The sequence below is a fragment of the Jaculus jaculus genome, chromosome 10 (genome assembly GCF_020740685.1).
Source record: "Jaculus jaculus isolate mJacJac1 chromosome 10, mJacJac1.mat.Y.cur, whole genome shotgun sequence".
Classification (NCBI taxonomy): domain Eukaryota; kingdom Metazoa; phylum Chordata; class Mammalia; order Rodentia; family Dipodidae; genus Jaculus; species Jaculus jaculus.
In genome coordinates this window covers 25,910,121-25,926,937 of record NC_059111.1, presented here as the reverse complement: position 1 = coordinate 25,926,937, position 16,817 = coordinate 25,910,121, and the positions used below count along the sequence as shown (strand labels likewise).

At 56.8% G+C, this 16,817-nt stretch overlaps 1 protein-coding gene across 2 annotated transcripts in view; it reads left to right on the top strand.

Moving 5' to 3' along the window:
* Positions 1 to 16,817, top strand: part of Adamts7 (ADAM metallopeptidase with thrombospondin type 1 motif 7) — a 48,737-nt gene that overhangs the window by 26,433 nt on the left and 5,487 nt on the right. The window contains exons 9-20 of one of the 2 annotated variants that reach the window (XM_045160314.1): positions 6,194 to 6,338; positions 6,717 to 6,809; positions 7,209 to 7,354; positions 8,897 to 9,066; positions 9,367 to 9,500; positions 10,476 to 10,596; positions 11,628 to 11,872; positions 12,153 to 12,282; positions 12,868 to 12,994; positions 13,443 to 13,656; positions 13,993 to 15,348; positions 16,299 to 16,451. In XM_045160314.1, coding sequence (XP_045016249.1) covers positions 6,194 to 6,338; positions 6,717 to 6,809; positions 7,209 to 7,354; positions 8,897 to 9,066; positions 9,367 to 9,500; positions 10,476 to 10,596; positions 11,628 to 11,872; positions 12,153 to 12,282; positions 12,868 to 12,994; positions 13,443 to 13,656; positions 13,993 to 15,348; positions 16,299 to 16,451 — 3,034 coding nt within the window. The remainder of the gene's footprint in view (positions 1 to 6,193; positions 6,339 to 6,716; positions 6,810 to 7,208; positions 7,355 to 8,896; positions 9,067 to 9,366; positions 9,501 to 10,475; positions 10,597 to 11,627; positions 11,873 to 12,152; positions 12,283 to 12,867; positions 12,995 to 13,442; positions 13,657 to 13,992; positions 15,349 to 16,298; positions 16,452 to 16,817) is intronic. The other variant, XR_006639310.1, reaches the window with a different exon arrangement.

The window sequence follows — 16,817 nt, the reverse complement described above, 5'->3', positions numbered from 1 at the left end:
CAGGCTGACCTATAACTCCTTTTTTTTTTTTTTTTTTGAGACAATCATTTATTTATTGGACAAGGCAAAGTCATTTAAGGAAAGGAAACATCCAAACATGGGTTTAGCTTGGTGTTACAGGCATTAATGCTCACAACAAACACTACTCAAAACATTATGGAAACAGGCCACATAGAAACAGAAAGATGCTGTCATGTCATTCAAAAATAAGCCACAACACTTAGGAAACAATTATTAGGGAATTAGGGCATATATTAGTCTCCGATTCACCAATTGGCATCTTCAGCAGCTGAGCCAACAGTACTTGGCTGCTTCCCTGGTTACTGAGGAGAGATCCTGCATTCTACAGAACTGATTGTTACACACTTCTCATACTTCAGAGTGTCACTAATATCATCTCAACTGTATAACTCACTCTGTAGCCCCAGGCTGGCCTCAAACACAGGAATCCTCTTGCCTCAGCCTCCCAAGTGCTGGGATTAAGGCATGTGCCACCATACCCTGCTCTTCTTTTATCTTTTTGAGGTTGTCACTTATGTGAATTTCATTTTTTCCTTATACTTTTTGAAACTTTTTCTTTGGGATATTTAATTTTTTTTAAATTAATTAATTAATTTTTTTTGTTTTTTTGAGGTAGGGTCTCATTCTAGCTCAGGCTGATCTGGAATTCACTACGTAGCCTCAGGGTGGCCTCTTACTCTGTTTTGATCTCCTACCTCTGCCTCCCGAGTGCTGGGATTAAAGGCGAGCTCCACCATGCCCAGTGTTTTTTTTTTTTTTTTTTTCTTTTAACTTTCGTGGTCTGAGGAGATGGCTCAGTGGTTAAAGGCAGTTGCTTGCAATGTCTGCCACCCCAGGTTCAGTTTTCCAATACCCCCCCCCAAAAAAAAGCCAAATGCACAAAGTGGCTAATGTTGATTTCAGGGGCAAAAGGCCCTTGCCTGCCCATATACACCCTTTTAAATAATAAAATATTTTAAAAAACAACTTCCCTGTTAAAGGTTTGCTTTAAATGTATGGGCATATTTCATATATAGAAGGAGAAAAACAGCTGCCAAATGGAAGATGTGTGGACTTGGGAAGACTTCCCAGTCTGTGATGGGGTGCTGGTTGAGACAGATCTGAGGTCAGTTTTCTGAGTGACTCAGTATCCCCAGAGAGCAGTCTTCTCATTATGGGAGTGTCATATCTGGCTGCCTTATTCTGACACCCGACAGGGCAGGGCTTCCAGGGCGTTGGGCCCTTCGCCGAGCACACTGCCGCGTGGGCCTCTCTGGAGGTCCCCTGCCTCGAACCCTCTGGCACTCCTGGTCTACATCCTCCTGGTCTCCCCTCTGCGGAGCAAGGTGGTAGCAGTTACCTGGCCTCACAGGGTTGTAGAGGGAACTTGAGATCTTAAAGCTATTGGGAGTCGGGCGTGGTGGCGCACGCCTTTAATCCTAGCACTCGGGAGGCAGAGGTAGGAGGATCGCCGAGAGTTCGAGGCCACCCTGAGACTACATAGTGAATTCCAGGTCAGCCGGAGCCAGAGTGAGACCCTACCTCGAAAAACCAAAAAAAAAAAAAAAAAAGCTATTGGGTTTTGGGCTGGAGAGATGGCTTAGCAGTTAAGGTGCTTGCCAGCAAAGCCTAATGTTCAATTCTCCAGGTCCCACTTAAGCCAGATGCACATGGTGGCGCATGCGTGTGGAGTTTGTAGTGGCTAGAGGCCCTGGAGCACCCATTTTTCTCTCTCTCTCTCTCTGTATCTAATAAATACATAAATGAAAAGACTAGAAAAAAAAAAAGCCATTGGGTTTTGAGACCTTTAGCTGGGCTCTGTCCTCAACTCTACTGGCCCGTAGCCAATTAAGGGTCCCTGGGACCCCAATTCCCGAGCCTTCTCGGTTTCTGCTTCTCTGTTGTTTCTCCTCGCAGGCTCTTGGCTCCGATTCCATCACTTCACCAAATAAGCTACTGCTGGACCATCTGCTTTTGAGCTTCCAGAATTCTGTTGACATCTTTCATTGGCTGTCATCAGCCTCTCCCTTACCCTTTGCCACTGTGGATTTATGCCTTGTTTATGCCCTAAATGTCAGAGGAAGAGAGCTTCGGCAGGGAGCAGACGCAGATCGTCTGCTGTCCTGTCTGCTCTGTGCGCTGCAGTTCACTCGCTGTCCCCTCACGGTGGCATCAGGGCCCCTTTCCCAGGGACAGCAAGGACATTGGAAGAAGGACTCGGGCTAGGAGGGGGACTGGGAACAAGAGGTTGGTGGTTAAAACCTGGACTCTGGCCCAGACTATTTGTGTTGACCGACAACTCACATTAGCCCTTAAGCCTCAAAAAATGGGGATCACTGACGGGCAGCTTCAGGGTTTGCTGTGAGGATTAAACGAGAAAGCCCTGGAAGCACCCACCACATGGCGAACATTCAACCGTGGTGACAACAGCTATGGCTTTATTTTCACCGTTTCTGAGTGATGTGTGGTGTGGACTTGAACCAGGGTGGAAAGGGATGGAGAGGGAAGAGAATGGTTCGAAGATCAGAATAGTAGGCACCCTAAAACACCCGGAGGGCTTGTTCCCAGCTGCCCCACCCAGGGTGCCATCCAGCACCCTGGCTCAGGGACAGACAAGCCTCTGTGCTCACTCAGCTGTTGGAATGTGTGAGGGCCTTGGCTCAGGGCCTAGGCTGAGGGTGGGAGGAGAAGTGGAGATCCCGAGCCACCAGGGGCCTCCCAGAATCCCATGCCACGCTAGGAGAGTCAGATGGAGGGTGGAACCGCCCGAGGGCACTCGGGAGGGAAAGTCGCCTTCCACAGGCCGGGGCATACTTGACCACCTCCACTCCTTGAGTTGGAGGAGCCTGGAGTCCCAAGAGCCAGGAGAATAGGGAAGTGGAGTTGTGTTCCAAGATCTGCATCTGTCTGCATCCCTGCTCCTAGCCTCTGTCTCCTCCCTAGGGTGGGATAGGAGACAGGCTGTATCCATATAGGGTGGGGGATTGAAGGAGTTTGCTGGCGCTAAGTGCAAGGTGGCCGCAGTGTTTCTGGGGGTTGGGGAGTCTCAAGCATGCATAGACCACCCACCGTCTCTGCAGGGCGACGCCCCACACTTCCCTGCAAATATCCATTTCCCAGCCATGTAGACCCAGACATGGCTGAATCTAAGGCTTCCTCGTGCCATGTCCACAGACACCTGGGTACAAGGCCTGTGGGGGGCAGGCATGCTGCCCGTCTGCAGTTCCTCTCCGTGCAGGGAAGCAGGATGAGAACACTGCACAGTCCCTTAGGACCCTGCAGGAAGGTGGAGAGGGACAGTGACCTCTGCTGCGACCCAGGCTGGGTTTCCAGGAGGAGCATCGGAGCTGCCTGCTGGAGCCTGTAGACAGGGGACCCTCTTGCCTGAGAATGATCATTAGGGGTGGGGGTGGGGAAGCTGGAGGGGAGTCTGCCAAACCAAGAGAGCTGACCTGAAGAACCCCGAAAACGGCTGTGGGCTGAGAAAAGTTTTAGAGGCTCTGCAGAAATCCTGTCCTATATGGGACCAGAGGATAGAGTAGGGCGGCCCCGCTCATCCCTGCCGTCAAAGCCAGGCTCTTCCAAGGAGGGAGGGAGGCCTGAGGGATTGTGGGGTCCTACTCTTCCCCCCTCGACTCTGTTCAGTGACCCCATGACCAGAACCCAGGGCTATCCAGGAAGGCGCGGTGCACAGGTGGCTGGCAGCTCCTTGCAATCTGGAGGTCCTTTATCTAGTCCTGACCCCATGGGGGCCTAGCCAGCTCTGCTAAAATTAGCACCAGGGGCCCTCCATCCCCCCAGCCCGGCCTGCAGTGCTGACTGGTGTGGGGATCTGGGTGTCGGGTGTCTGCAGTGTGAGGAGCCGGGCAGTGAGCCAGCCAGAGGAAAGAAGGGCCGACTGACGGCCACCCCTGTGACTTTTCCAAAGTGACAGTACTATGGATAATTCTATAGCCTGGGATCAGCGTCTTACAGATGAGGAAGTGAGAGGCCAGAGAGAGGGGAGTGGGCGAAAGACCCAAAGCCACAGTGTCTACAGCCAGGCAGAGCATGCATTTCTTTTAAAAAATCTTTCTTTTTAATTGTTTTATGTTTTATTTATTTCTTTGAGAGGGACAGACAGAGAGAGAATGAGGCAGAGAGAGAGAGAGAGAGAGAGAGAGAGAGAGAGAGAGAGAGAGAGAGGGAGGGAGAGAATGGGCACGCCAGGGCCTCCAGCCACTGCAAACGAACTCCAGATGCGTGCACCCCCTTGTGCATCTGGCTAACGTGGGACCTGGGGAACCGAGCCTCGAACCGGGGACCTTAGGCTTCACAGGCAAGCGCTTAACCGCTAAGCCATCTCTCCAGCCCTTAAAATATTTTTATTTTTATTGATTTATTTATTTGAGAAAGGGAAAGAGGCTGAGAAAGAGAGAAAAAAATGGGCACGCTGGGGTTTCCAGCTGTTGCAAATGAACTCTAGGTGCATGCGCCACCTTGTGTATCTGGCTTACATGGGTCCTGGGGAATCGAACTGTGGTCCTTTGGCTTTGCAGGCAAATGCCTTAACTGCTAAGCTGTATCTCCGGCCCTAGAGCTTGTATTTTTAAGTTCCTTCTTTTTTTTTTTTTTTTTTTTTTTGAGGTAGGGTCTTGCTCTAGCCCAGGCTGATGTGGAATTCACTATGTAGTCTCTCAGGCTGGCCTTGAACTCACAGCGATTCTCCTACCTTGGTCTTCCGAATGCTGGGATTAATGGCATGTGCCAACACACCCTAGAGCTTGTATTGTATTTATTACTTAAAATTTCTTTTTATTTATTAGGGAGAGATTGAGAGAGAGAATGGGCTTGCTAGGTCCTCTAGCCACTGCAGACGAACTCCAGACGCATGCACCACCTTGCGCATGGGTACTGGGGAATCACACTTTGTTCCTTAGACTTTGCAGGCAAGCACCTTAACTGCTAAGCCGTAGAGCTTGTATTTTTGACTCCAGACTGTGTCTGGGCCTCTATATGGTCCTGACTTTGGAAGTGGTTCCTCAGCTTCACGCACGTTCGCATAGTGGACTCGGCAGCAGCCCTAGGAACCACAGTCCCCTCCTCTCTCTGCCAGGCCCATCTCTGCCCCTTCTTCCCCGGGTTTCCCATGCTGCCTGCCCTTGGGCTCCTCTGCTGAAAACAAGTGTTTCTGCCTCCCCTTCTTCCCACCTGGTCAGTCTCCTGTCTCTGTTTCAGGTCTTGATCTTTCTGTTGCTTCTAGTCTTTCCTGCTTGGGTGGTCTCTCGTGCTTTCATCTTCCTGGCTCAATTCTCCCCACGCTCTGGGCTTGGGACCCTCCTTCTGTCCTTGGCTCGGTACCACAGGGAGCACGAGAGGCCTGGCAGTGTGACCCTACACTCTTGCGTCTGGGTGTCCTGAGGGACACACAGTGAGATGGACAGAAGGGCAGATTAGGGTCTGGGATGTTCTTCCTGCCTTCCTTCCTGGTGGTGGATGGAGGGATCACCTCTAGAAACCACATCACTGAGTGTTTATGATAGACTTAAGTTGTGGCTGCTCATGTCCTTCAGTTCTCCCGCCAATGCCAGGCAATGGTGGCCAGAGGCAGGCAGGAGGAAGTGAGGAGTGACGGGCAGAGGGCCAGTCCCTTGGATGAAAGCAGGGTAGCTTCCAGACTGCCTTCCATGGGGAGGGGACTGTTTGTTGGATCAACTGTCCTCTCTCTGATGGCTCTAGATCACTTTTTTGGACAAGGCTCTCAGATACCTTGTGTGGGATCAGTCGGGGATTAGGGATTCTCCAGGTATGATGGTCTCCAGAGCCTCGATCAGCCTGGCTCCAGGGTCCCAGCTGGGAGCAGAGGGTTTCAGGAATGCGGTCCGGTGAGAGTTTTGGTGGGTCAGGTCTCTGAGGGAAGGGTGCTGGGCTGTCTCCCAAGAGAAAGGTTTATACCAGCACAGAGGTGTGCCAAGGCCTGCCAGGGAGAGAGGAGAGCACTGGGGAGAAGAGATGAGAGAGCCAGGCTGGGGTCACAGGACTGGCCAGCCAGATGACGGGCTGGTGGTTTTCTACTTTGTCTACAAGTTTGAAGGCCTTGTGGGATTACCCACCCACCCACCCTGCTCTTCCCACAGTCTTCCCGCCATGGCTTCTCCCATGGGTTTCAAGGTCAGAAAGGCCCTTACCACATCTTCCTGTCCCATCTCCACAGCCGCGGGTGGGGCATGTGCTTGGATGACTCTCCAACCAAGGACATCATCGACTTCCCCTCCGTGCCGCCCGGGGTCCTGTATGATGTGAGCCACCAGTGCCGCCTCCAGTATGGGGCCTCCTCGGCCTTCTGCGATGACATGGACGTGAGTGTGCAGGAGCCCTTACCAGCTTGAGGGAGAGGCGCTCCGTGGTTTGGTTCCGTGGGTAGGTGCCTGTGAAGACGGGGCACAGGCTTTCAGTGGGAGTGTTTCTGGCTGGAGACTGCTTTCAGCAACAACTGAGTCTGGAGGGGAGGCACCCCGTGACATCGCAAGCTGCAGGGGGTGGGGGAGGGCCAGAATAGGCACACAGACGGCAACATAGTGCCTCTGGGGTCCCCCATATCCACAGGCCTGTACGGTGTGTCACCCCCGTGGAGGGGTACTCTGGGGACCCCGGGGGGGAGGGGACTGTAGGAAGGGCAGGGTAGGTGGCTCCGCTGGAGAGGATATGACACTATGATGCATGTCTCCTCCCTGCAGAATGTCTGCCACACACTCTGGTGCTCTGTGGGGACCACCTGTCACTCCAAGCTGGATGCAGCAGTGGATGGCACCAGATGTGGGGAGAACAAGGTAGGAGGTAGCTCCCAACCCCAACTGTGTGTATGGGGTGAAAGAAGTTGACTTCCCACTGTGCCCGTGCCCATGCCCATGCCCAGCCAGACCTTCCCGGGATCTGCCTCAACTCGTTGCGCCTTTAATAGACCCGCAGCCCTCTCTGAACCCCAACTTCCCAGTCGCTAAGTGGAGGCTGGGTTCCCTGCAGCACCCTCACCCGCATGGGTCTCGGCTCTGCAGCCCTCGCTCGGCTTCACCGCGGGGCCCGAGTTGTGGGTGACTGTGAGGGGCCCCTTTCACTCTGTCCACCCTCTTCTGCATTTCGGGACCTTCCCACCTACCTTGACCTCGTTACGATGGGGGTGACTCACGAGCGTGGGGGTCGGGCTGCTCTGCCTCCACCTGTCTCCGTAGTGGTGTCTCAACGGGGAGTGCGTCCCGGTGGGCTTCCGGCCCGACGCTGTGGACGGAGGCTGGTCCGGCTGGAGCGCCTGGTCTGTCTGCTCGAGGACGTGCGGCGTGGGTGTGCAGAGTGCCGAGCGACAGTGCACACAGCCCGCGTGAGTTCGGGGCCCCTGGTGGGACGAGACGCTCTCAGAAGTATCCCTAGAATGGCCGAGCCCAGAGGGTCTTAAGTCACCACGGGCCACTTGCAGGGGAGTGATCTGAAAACGTTCCTAGTGCGGATCCCACTGCAGGGCAGGGGAAACGTTCTCCAAAAGCCAGCAGAAATGCACCCCTGGCCACACAGTGAAGCCACAGCTGGCTGGAGGGAGGCAGAGGGCTCAGGGTTCAAGTCTACCTCCACCCTCACGTGAAGGACTTTGTTTTCCATCCCTTTTCTGGGCCTCGTCTTCCTGGGCTATATAAAGGGGAGCTAGCGGAACCCACCTAGGCAACTTGCTGCTGGGTAATGGCTGGCAGTGAGGGGTAAAGCAATGAACCCTCCCAGGCTGTTGGGGAGCACTCAGTTTGAGGGTACCTGAAGCACACTACAGGTCTGAGATGAGATTGGCAGCAGCGGGGGAGGGGGATTGGGCAGTGCCGAGAGGTGGCTGTGGCCTAGGGTGAGTTTCCTTGTCTAAAGCAGGTGCTATAAAACTGAGGGAGACGAGGGGCCGCCTGGCCCCATTGGATGAACTGGTTTGCTCTGCTGCCTGGGTGGGCGAGGGATTCACAGCTAGTCCATCTCAGGCCTTGGGCTTGGCCAAGCCTGTGGCCCGAGCCCCTCCTCAGGTGCTGTTCAGCAGCTCAGCCAGGGTGGCTGGCCCAGCCTAGAGGGAGTGCTGGTCAGGTGCTTGGCCCCGGCAGCCTCTGGATTGGCTGGGATCTGGACACTACCTTTGGCTTGGCCTGCGGTGCTGCCCCCGCCCCCGGGACCAAGTCTAAGCACCAGGTTGAGTCTTAAGTGGGCCTAGCGCCGGTCAGTCCACCACATATTCCACCCCAGTAGCCCTCTGCAAAGGCAGTACAACCCCATCTTATAGATGAGGAAAACTGAGGCCCGGAGGATGGTGGAGCACCTGCAAAAGGTTTGGGCAAGTTTGGCAGATTGAGGCAGAGCCTGGGTTTCCTGCTGTTACCTTCTGTTAGACCCTTGGAGACTGGGGGGGGGGGGGAATGTGTGGGGAACAGTGGGTGGCAGCCCATGAAGGCAGAGCAGTGTGAGCGAGGATGCTGGACAGAAGAAGGAGCGTTGTCTTGAGTTTGAGGCTATACTCAGGCTACAGAGTGAGTTTCAGGTTAGCCTGGGCTAGAGCAAGACCATACCTCAAAAAAAAAGGGCAGGAGAGATGGCTTTGTTATTCAGGTGTTTGCCTATGAAGCGTAAGGACCTAAGTTCGATTCCCTAGGACCCACTTAAGCCGGATGCATAAGGTGGCGCATGCATCTGGAGTTGTTTGCAGTGGCTTGGAGGCCCTGGTGGGCTCATTCTCTCTCTCTCTCTGCCTATTTTTCTCTTTCTAATAAATAAATAAAACCAAAATATTTTAGAATTAAAAAATTAAAAGGATGATCGGGGTTTGCCACTAGGCATGGAGGATGCAGGTGTTGCTGTGCCCTGACGGCATGCTCACAGCCCTCCCCGAATCTCCTCACAGGCCCAAGTACAAGGGCAAGTACTGCGTAGGGGAGCGCAAGCGCTTCCGGCTCTGCAACCTGCAGGCCTGCCCTGCTGGCCGCCCCTCCTTCCGCCACGTCCAGTGCAGCCACTTCGATGCCATGCTGTACAAGGGTCAGTTGCACACATGGGTGCCTGTGGTCAATGACGGTAAGTCTTGCTGCCCATGGGACACTGAAGCGGAGAGGGCGGGGGCCGCGGGGGAGGGGCAGTGTCACAGGCGGGACACCTGGGCATGACCCCTGGTTCCTGCTGCTCCACACTGCCCCCTTGGGGCTGGCGCTCCTTCCCAGCTCCCTGGTCTTACGGCCTTGCAGTGCCCGGCTGGAGCCTCCAGCAGTTTGGGGAGCTCAGGCCTGCTACTGATGGGCATCACAGAGGGGTCTTCCTGATGGGCTCCGTAATGCTTTGCCTGACTGCTCCTGATGAGTCCTCCGCTTGGACCCCCAGAGAACCCCTGTGAGCTGCACTGCCGGCCCTCCAATGAGTACTTTGCCGAGAAGCTGCGGGACGCCGTGGTGGATGGGACCCCCTGTTACCAGGGCCAGGCCAGCCGCGACCTCTGTATCAATGGCATCTGCAAGGTGCGCAAGGCGGCGTCTGCTTGTGTCAGTCCCACCGGCGCCCAGTCCCACTGGCAGACGCCAGGTCCTCTCTGTTCTTCCTGGCGCCTCCCTAGACTACACCACTGGGCATCCCAACCTCTGCCCCTTAGGTCTCTAAGACAAATCCCCCTATCCTCACTGGACCTGGCACTGGAGACCCCCCAGATTGGGCCTCACATTCTTAGCCTTGGCACTGTCCACACAACTCTAGCCAGAATCCAGAGCCCAGCCCAAGCTCTTGCTCATTGCACCCCTCGTTGGTGTGCAGGGCTTTGAGCCTGCTGAAAGTATTCAGTATTTGGTAACAATTCTTTTTTTTTTTTCTTTATTTATTTCTTTATTTTTCTTTATTTATTTGAGAGAGAGAAATAGGCAGGGAGAAAGAGAGAGAGAGAGAGAGAGAGAGAGAGAGAGAGAGAGAGAGAGAATGAGTGCACCAGGGCCTCCAGCCGCTGCAAATGAACTCCAGATGCATGCACCCCCTTGTGCATCTGGCTTACGTGGGTCCTGGGGAATTGAACCTGGGTCCTTTGGCTTTGTGGGCAAGTGCCTTAACCACTAAGCCATTTCTCCAGCCCAACAATTCTTAGTTCTAGTGACAATGCTGTCAATTCCTCCCCGCCCAGGTTCCCAGCTTCCTTCGTCACCCTGTCTCTTGCCCTCTAAGTCACTGGGCTTAGAGGAGGCCCACCAGGGAAGTGCGGACCCAGCGCCCTTGATATTGAATCTTATCTTTGGAAAATCCCTGTGCTCAGCTATCCACGTGCCAGTTCCTTTGTTTTCCTGCAGCCTTTTATAAGATGGCATTAAGGGATGGGCTGATTTCGCTCTTCCATGTTTGGGGAAACTGAGGCTCAGAGGAAGAGGAGCTCATCTGGTGTCAACATGACCATGGCAGGGCAGCCCCCAGGTGTCTGCTGCCCTTAAAGGGGGATCCCCCTTTCTGTGTTGCAGAATGTGGGCTGTGACTACGAGATTGATTCGGGTGCCGTGGAGGACCGCTGTGGTGTGTGCCATGGCAACGGCTCCACCTGCCACACCGTGAGCGGGACCTTCAAGGAGGCTGAGGGTCTGGGTATGGCCGGGGCTGCAGGGGCGGGTAGCTGTGCCTGGGGTGTACCTGGTGGCCCCTTCCTTCCTCATCCTTCTCCCTTGGCCCCTGTGGTCCTCACCCAGAGTAGAATCATAACTGGGGACGGGGAGGTCTCCTTGCCTGGTCTGGATCCCTGCAGAGGTCATGGGGACACTGGCTCAGATGCATAGACCTTTCTTCCTGGGAGATCCTAGGAACCCAGGCAGGGCCTTCTAGGTTTGTGAGCGGCCCCTCCCCGCAGTCTTTCTCAGGGCTGCTGCTATCTTAGGGCGCTTCCAAGAGCTCCTGGCCCTAGCCTTGGAAGCCCCCGTTACGCTCACTGCTTACGTGCTGGCTGGGCACCCAGCAAGGGAAGAGCTCCCAGTCGCCCAGGGTGACGGAACCTTCACTCTGACAAATGCTGAGGGGAGAGGGAGCCCCGGGCAAGAAGTCCTGACCTGGGAGATGGAGATTAGGCCGAATGCTGGAGCACTAGGAGATGAGGGAGGGGCATTCCGGCTGGAGGAGGGCTGGTGTCAGAGCCCTGAGGCCAGCACGAGCCCACTGTACCTGATAGGTGGGCAGGCCGGAGGGCTGGAATGTTCCACATCTGTGAAGTGGAGGTACGCAGTCCCTATGCTAGGGGCTGTTTCCTCTGGGTTTTTACAGGCACCGCACCATGCTTAAGAGTAGCACCAATCATGCCCATCTGTAAGGAGTGCCCTTCAGCCAGAAGAACAAAGCTGGGCTGTGTAGACAGGAGTAGAAAGGCCCCAGGCATTTTGACTTTCCAGAAAGGCCATGCGGGTTCCCACTATAGGGCAAGGGGAAGGTCTAGCCTTGTGACCAGCTCAGTCCCCAAGAGTGCGCTTGCTGCTGGGCCAAGGGGGCAGGATGTGTGAGGCCTTTTTAAGGCCTTGGCGACCCAGGATACAAAGTCTTGGCCTTGGAGGGGCTCGGAATGTTGACGTGAGCAGCAGAAACAAGGGGAGGAAGGACGGTGGGGACAGCCTTGGCACAACCCCTGCTGACAGGGTATGTGGATGTGGGGTTGATCCCGGCCGGAGCCCGCGAGATCATCATTGAGGAAGTGGCCGAGGCTGCCAACTTCCTGGCCCTGCGGAGCGAGGACCCCGATAAGTACTTCCTCAACGGCGGCTGGACCATCCAGTGGAACGGAGATTACCAGGTGGCAGGCACCACGTTCACCTACGCGCGCATGGGCAACTGGGAGAACCTCACGTCTCCAGGCCCCACCAATGAGCCTATCTGGATCCAGGTGCCTGCCTCCCAGGGCTGGGGTACGGGGGTAGTGTAGGAGGAGCAAGCAAGCCGTGGGGCTCTCGCAGAGCACGGTTCTGAGCCGGGCCCTACAACGGGGGGCCCCCGGGCCTCTGCCTGAGTTCTCCCATGTCTAGAGTGGCTCAGTTCATGGGTGGCTGGGATTCTAAGTGTCTCTGGGGGCGGGGGGCGGACGCAGGGGGAGACTTACTCTGGGGGCAAGCCTGGGCATGCAGAGACCACCGCCTGCTCACAAAGTCCCCACCTGCCCACCCTAGCTGCTGTTCCAGGAGAGCAACCCAGGGGTGCGCTATGAATACACCATCCAGAGGGAGGCGAGTGTCGCGCCACCCGAGTTCTCCTGGCACTACGGGCCCTGGAGCAAGTGCACGGTCACCTGCGGCACAGGTGAGGGAGAGCCATCGCCGCCACCCTGATTAAAAAAAAAAATTTTGTTTTATTATTTATTTATTTATTTGAGAGAGAAAGAGGCAGAGAGAGAGAATGGGCGCGCCAGGACCTCCAGCCACTGCAAACGAACTCCAGACGCGTGCGCCCCCTTGTGCATCTGGCTAACGTGGGTCCTGGGGAACCGAGCCTCGAACCGGGGTCCTTAGGCTTCACGGGCAAGCGCTCTGCTAAGCCATCTCTCCAGCCCTCATTGATCTTTTAATCTGTGCCATGCCCAGGCTGGGCCCGCACGTGTGACCCGGAGCTTTGAGGTGTGTCTTAGCACTGTTAGTTTCACAGAAGAGGCCGCTGAGGCTCAGAAAGGCCAAATGAGTCGCCCCAGGCCACAGCTAAGGGAGCGGTGGGGCTGTGGGTGTCTCGGAGGGGAGGCTGGGAGAAGAGGAGGCCGTGGGGGCCCACCCTTACCTCATCAGAGGCGGTGTTGGGGTTCTGTTCCCAGAGAGTCTGGGCAGCGAGGGTATGGCTGTATCTTTGGGGACACTGTGAGTGCCAGGTCCCCCGCTGAGTCCCTGCGGCCCCCAGGTGTGCAGAGACAGAGCGTGTCCTGCATGGAGCGGCAGATGGGGCTTGTGGACGAGGAGCACTGTGACCCCCTGGACCGGCCTGATGATCTCCAGAGGAGGTGCAGTGTGGAGCCCTGCCCTGCCAGGTGAGCTTGCTGTCCCCTTTCCCCCTCCACCAGACTCCCAGTCCCTAGATGTCCTGCATCACGGGTCCTGGAGGGGCCAGGGACGAGAGGGCGTGGATTATCCTCTGAAGGCTGAAGCACAGAGCCAAGGTCCTGGCTTGGACCTGGAGTGCCACAGGGCAGCCAATGCCGGCCCATCTGGTGCTGGCCCCTGCGTTCTCCTCTGGATCCCTGGAGGTGGGCACGGACCTGAGCCTTGCCCAGCTCCTCTAGTCTGGGTGGCAGGAGTTAGGAAAGCTGTGCCGTGTGGCTGAGTTTTAGGGGCAAAGCACTGACTTGGGCATTATCCTCTGGACTTACTCGTGCCCCTGCCCAAATGCCAAGGGCTTAGAGCCCTGCCTGGCCCTTGGTACAAGCCTGCTGCCGGCTGTGTGATGCCATGCTCATGCCACCGTGTGCCTCTCGTTAGGTGGTGGACAGGGGAGTGGCAGCCGTGCTCCCGTTCCTGTGGGCTCAGAGGCATCTCCCACCGGGCCGTGCTCTGCCTCCGCAGCGTGGGCTTGGATGAGCAGAGCGCCCTCGAGTCGCCTGCCTGTGAGCACCTTCCCCGCCCCCCATCTGAAACCCCGTGCAACCACCACGTGCCCTGTCCTGGCACTTGGGCAGTGGGGAACTGGTCTCAGGTGAGCATGGGGAGGGGAGGGGTCTGCCCTTGGGACCACCGTTTGCCTTTGGCTATAGGAAGTCAAATAACCTGAATGGAGTTTACTGTTTGGTACCTTGGGTGGGGATGTGCCTGGGGCATTTCTGGGACGTCCTCTAGTCTCAGAGCCTTGGGAATCCGGGTGCCCCTGGCATTGCCATGACCATAAGTCATCGACTTGAGCAGAGGAGGGCCAAAGAAGTTTGGCTGAGGCCTCTGCCACTCTGGACAACAGTGGGTAGTCTATGCCACCATACTCAGCTTCCTCTGGTTGCCCCATCCTGGCCTGAGACCCTCACAGTGGCCTCTCCTGCAGTGCTCTGTGACGTGTGGGGCTGGCATTCAGCACCGAAGTGTCCTCTGTACCAATGACACTGATGTCCCCTGTGATGAGGCCAATCGACCAGTGAGCGAGGCCACCTGCTTCCTGTCACATTGCCCTTGGCACCTGAACATGCTAGATCTCGACAGCTCCGGCAGTGGCTCATCTAGCCCGGAGCTCTTCAATGAAGTGGACTTCATCCCACGCCACCTGGCCCCACGCCCTTCACCCGCCTCCTCCCCTGAGCCAGCTGGTATCAGCAATGCCATCGACGAGGACCCGCCGGGGCCCGTGTTTGTGGATGACTTTTACTATGACTACAATTTCATTAACTTCCATGAGGACCTGTCCTATGGGCCCTTTGAGGAATCCCGCCCAGACCTAATGCATACAGAAGGTTGGACGGTCCCACCTCAGAGCAGCCCTCTAGAGCCCTCCTCAGATACCCCTGTGCCTGCCACAGGGCCCCCTGAAGCTGAGCAGGATGGAGTGCTGGAAGCTTGGTCCCCTGGCCCTTGGCCCAGGCAGGGTGGCTCCACCCCATCCCCACCCTTGGAGCAGACCCCTGGGAAGCCCTTAGCCAGTCTCTTGTATGAGGATGTCCCCGCAGAAGCCCCTGAACTTGGGCTTCCCAGCCTGCTCTGGCCCCCTGCTACAGTTGATGGTGTGGAGACACCCGATGACCCCTGGAGCCCAGATGTGTTGCTAGTGAGACAGGACAGCCAGAGCCAGTCACCTCCTCCATGGTTAGAAAGGACCAAGGTCTCCACAGATGAGAATACCTCAGGTGGTACAAAACCCCACCAGTCTGAAAGCCTCGACTCCACGGGGCCCCCTTCGCCCTCCGTCAGCATCACCAGTGCCTTTCCTACTGCCGATACGGTAGAGCTGTGGACAGGAGGAACCGTGGCCTGGGACCCTGTGCACAGTGAGCTGTGGCCCCCCGTGGCTCCTCCCCCACCCCCTCCCATGGCCACCATGCCAGGGATCTGGGGCAGAGACAGCCTCTTGGAACCGGTGACTCCTACCTTCTCAGCCCCAGGACCAGACTCACGAGACCTGAAGGCTGTGGCAGTGCCAGGGAGCTTCCTTCTCACAGCACCCACTGGCCTGGAGCATATGCCTTGGATGACCAGCCTTAGCCCAGGACCTGTGGATCAGCCTCAGCCCCCCAGCCCTCAGGGACCCCTGAGCCCTGGGCAACTGCCCATACCAGCTCAGGACGCTCCCATCCACGGCAGCACAGACCCTGTGGCTCAGCCCTCAGAGCTCCTGCTGACAGAGGATGGCTCCTCCACAGGCGTGCCGCCCGCTGGGAATGCCACCTGGCAAGTGGGAAACTGGAGCCAGGCGAGTGGTGCGGGCCCGGGGATGGTGGGGAGCGAGAGCAGGACGTCGGGACTCAGTTTCCTCATGTGGCAATGAGCAGAGCAAGACAGCCCTGTGCGTCTTGCCTCCCGGAGGGCAGGGGGACAGGGATTAGCAAACTGATAGCCATGGTGGGCAGAGGTTCCCTGAGGCAGGGAGACCATGGTCCCAGTTCTCTCATGTAAAGTCTACGGTAGTCTGGGCGCTAGACCACCCCGATGGGCCTCGATTTTCCATCTGAGCAATGGAAATGGAGTGAAGGGGACCCGTCTGCCTGAATTTGGAGACCCCGAGGCCCATTTCTAGCCAGCACAGGGGACCTCAGAGGAGGCAGTAGCCAGCGCAGACAAGCCCGGCCTGAAGGGATGTCCTCCCGCCGCTGGCTTGCAGACCTCCCGGAAGGGGAGATGCGCTCCAGCTAGCTGTGTCTATACGGAAGGGCTCCTCCCATGGCCCCCAGGCCCAGCACTGCCCAGGAGGGCCCAGCAGGTTTAGCTGAGACTCCAGACTTCCGTTCAGATCTTCGCCTTTCCCTCAGTGGCTCTTTTGTTTGTTAGGGACTGTGTTAGTGTCTCTGTCTGAGTTGCATGTGAAAGGGCTGGCCCCCTCCTCGGGTCCTCAGGCTGTCACTGGAGGTTAGGCCAAGCCCAGCCCAGCCCGTTTAGATCCCTAATTTTGTGGTGGAAAAGGACAGGCAGTGACTCCGAGAAGCCACAGGAAGGCCATGTTGACGGGCTTGGAGGATCTCTGCGAGCAGACGTAGCTGACTGCTGCCAGCGGGATTTGATTTGATTTGTTCTCAGTCTCTTTGGGGGGTGGATAGAGGAGTCCGCCCTGTAGAAACCGGGTCCCGGCTTACTGAGGTGGGACTGTGCCCGGTGGGGTGGGGTTGGGGGGGGTCTGTCAGCGCTCACAGCCTGTGTGGTCCACAGTGTTCCACCACCTGTGGCCTGGGTGCCATCTGGAGGTTGGTGCGCTGCAGCTCTGGCCGGGATGAGGACTGCGCCCCTGCTGGCCGCCCGCAACCTGCCCGCCACTGCCACCTGCGTCCCTGCGCTGCCTGGCGCGTGGGCAACTGGAGTAAGGTGTGTGGAGCCACAGCCCTGGCACGGCAGGGGAGGGAGATCTCCAACGTGCTGTCTGAACGCTTGACCCTGTTTCATCCCCCTCGTCCTCGGAGCTCTTCACTTGCTTGACCTGGTCAGACGCCTGCTCCTCTTGCTGTGTGTGCCTTCATTTCTCTGTTTCCCCCGCTCCACGTTGGGCTTCTCTTTCACCAACACCTTGGCCCTGTGTATCCCGTCCTGTGGCGTTAACACCTGCGGTTAGGGCCTCTCCCTGGGGCTCTTCGTCCAGGGCTGGGGGGAGGGTCTGATGTCTGCCTTAGCTGTGCCTCGCTTTGTCAGCGCGCGCGCGCGCGTGTGTGTGTGTGTGTGTGTGTACAGGGTTTC